Raw genomic sequence first — 2019 nt, 5'->3', positions numbered from 1 at the left:
TATATATGAACATTGCAAAATACACCATGTATAAAACATGAATATACTATAGAGGAAAATCTAGAATACATCATGAAACACCTAAAGAATACTATGTAAACAACTCAGAATACATCATGAAACATATCATTAATAATAATGATAACATAAGTATAATTCTGAGTACACATCACAAATACTATGAAAATAGTTTTATTATATCTTACCTTAGAAATAAATACTTCACACCGCAAGATCGTGTATACAAGAAAAATGCTATGAAATATATAACAAAGAATACAAAGTAAAAGAAAAGTAAATAACAACAATTACATAGAAAATGAAATTAGTAAAAATTCTTATACAAGAAGCACTTGCTTGCACTATTTCGAGCCTTGTTGCCCCTTCATTCCCTCTTCTTCCTCCTGATCCTCCTTGTCATCTTGTCCCTCTTGTCCTTCTTGTCCCTCTTGGTCCTCTTGGCCATTCTGTCCCTCTTGTCCTTCTTGTCCCTCCTGGTCCTCTTGGCCATTCTGTCCCTCTTGGCCCTCTTGGTCTTGGTCATCCTGTCCTTCCTGTCCCTCTTGTTCTTCTTGGTCTTGGTCATCCTGTCCCTCTTGGTCTTGGTCACCCTGGCCATCCTGCCCGTCCTGTACCTCCTGGCCCTCTTGGTCATCCTGGCCATCCTGGCCCTCCTGGCCCTCTTGGCCCTCTTGGTCTTGGTCATCCTGGCCATCTTGCCCCTCCTGTCCCTTTTGGTCTTGGTTATCTTGTCCCTCTTTATCTTGGTCATCTTGTCCCTCCTGTATGTATATGATGTTAGAGCTCAAGTGATATTTTTGTGCTAGAATTTTAATGATAAACTCATGTTGTATATGTTCCCGAATCATGGGAGAACTAGCTAAGAAGCTAAGCTTAAATCAGAACATAAAGAATAAACGAACAAAAGATGGAAAAATAGTACTACATCTCACCGGCTTTGGAGAGGTGACAAGACACACAACACGAATATCAAGCTCTATAACATTGGTCATGCGGTTTATCTTCCTGATCCTTTTATAGGTGGCAACACCCTGCGCATAAGCAAACTCTCCAGTCCCACCCACAACAGCCCAATCACCACCATCCCCAAGAGTCGGAGGTCCGAGAGGTCCTTGCACACTCAGGGTGGACCCCTTGAACCTAACCAAAGTTGTAACAAATATCAGACAGATACGCCAGAGCAAAATATACACTACTTAGTACATCCAAGTGAACTGAACCTACATTTGAACTTTAAGTAAATTAACAGTGAGCACCATATGGAAGGGAAAAAAAAATAACGAACCTCTGATCGGTGAACACTAAATTGGCAGATAAATACCACCGCTCGGTGTTTCTCCCGGCGGAGACTTCCAGGCCCTGCAGCCACCCAACAAGCCCTGTGCGGGTGTCAGGACCAACATGTATGTCCCAATCCAAAACGTTCGTGCAGCCAAAGTGATGGGGAAGCCTCGCCGGCGCCGCCAGGATGGTGCGCTCGTTGCTACCACCCTGCTGGTGCGCGTACAAGTGGAAGACGTGCTCCTGGTGCCGCACCTGTGACCTTTGGAGCTGAGCAGTCTGGTAGTAGGAAGGGTTATCGTTTGCCGCCATGTCTGGTTGGCTACTAGCTAGCTTGGAGAGGCCAGGCAACTGGGGATGATGTGTGTGGATGCTTGAGGTGATTTTGTGCGTTGGCTGTGGTCTGTGGAAGTGTGGAATGCATCGGATGAGAAGGGGGCAAATTTATAGACGTACATCCGTCTTCGTTCATCATGTGCATATATGATTAATTAACTAGCTCATCTCTCAGGATAATGGCGCGAGATACACGAAGAGGCCCCGTTCGGCTGGTATGAAAAATGCACTAAACATTGTCATGGCTGAAATATTGCGAGAGAAAAATACTGTTCCGACTGAAAAAAGAAACCGAACAAGCCAGCTTCTTGGTCAGTGAGGCAGATACGTACATGTACTTCCTCCATTTTAAAATAAATCAAATTTTTTTATCTTAATAAG

The 2019-nt window shown here is 43.9% G+C and overlaps 1 protein-coding gene across 1 annotated transcript; it reads right to left on the bottom strand.

Annotated features, from left to right (window-relative positions):
- Window positions 1-362: 362 nt before the first annotated feature.
- On the bottom strand, window positions 363-1614 carry LOC136469511 (uncharacterized). The gene is made up of 3 exons (XM_066467679.1): window positions 1307-1614; window positions 954-1161; window positions 363-782 (listed from the first exon to the last, which is right to left on the bottom strand). Exons 1-3 carry the CDS (start codon window positions 1612-1614, stop codon window positions 363-365), a joined length of 936 nt encoding a protein of 311 aa, XP_066323776.1.
- Between the last annotated feature and the right edge of the window lie 405 nt (window positions 1615-2019).

This window comes from Miscanthus floridulus, chromosome 8 (assembly GCF_019320115.1).
Source record: "Miscanthus floridulus cultivar M001 chromosome 8, ASM1932011v1, whole genome shotgun sequence".
Classification (NCBI taxonomy): Eukaryota; Viridiplantae; Streptophyta; class Magnoliopsida; order Poales; family Poaceae; genus Miscanthus; species Miscanthus floridulus.
This window is presented reverse-complemented; position numbering and strand designations above follow the sequence as displayed.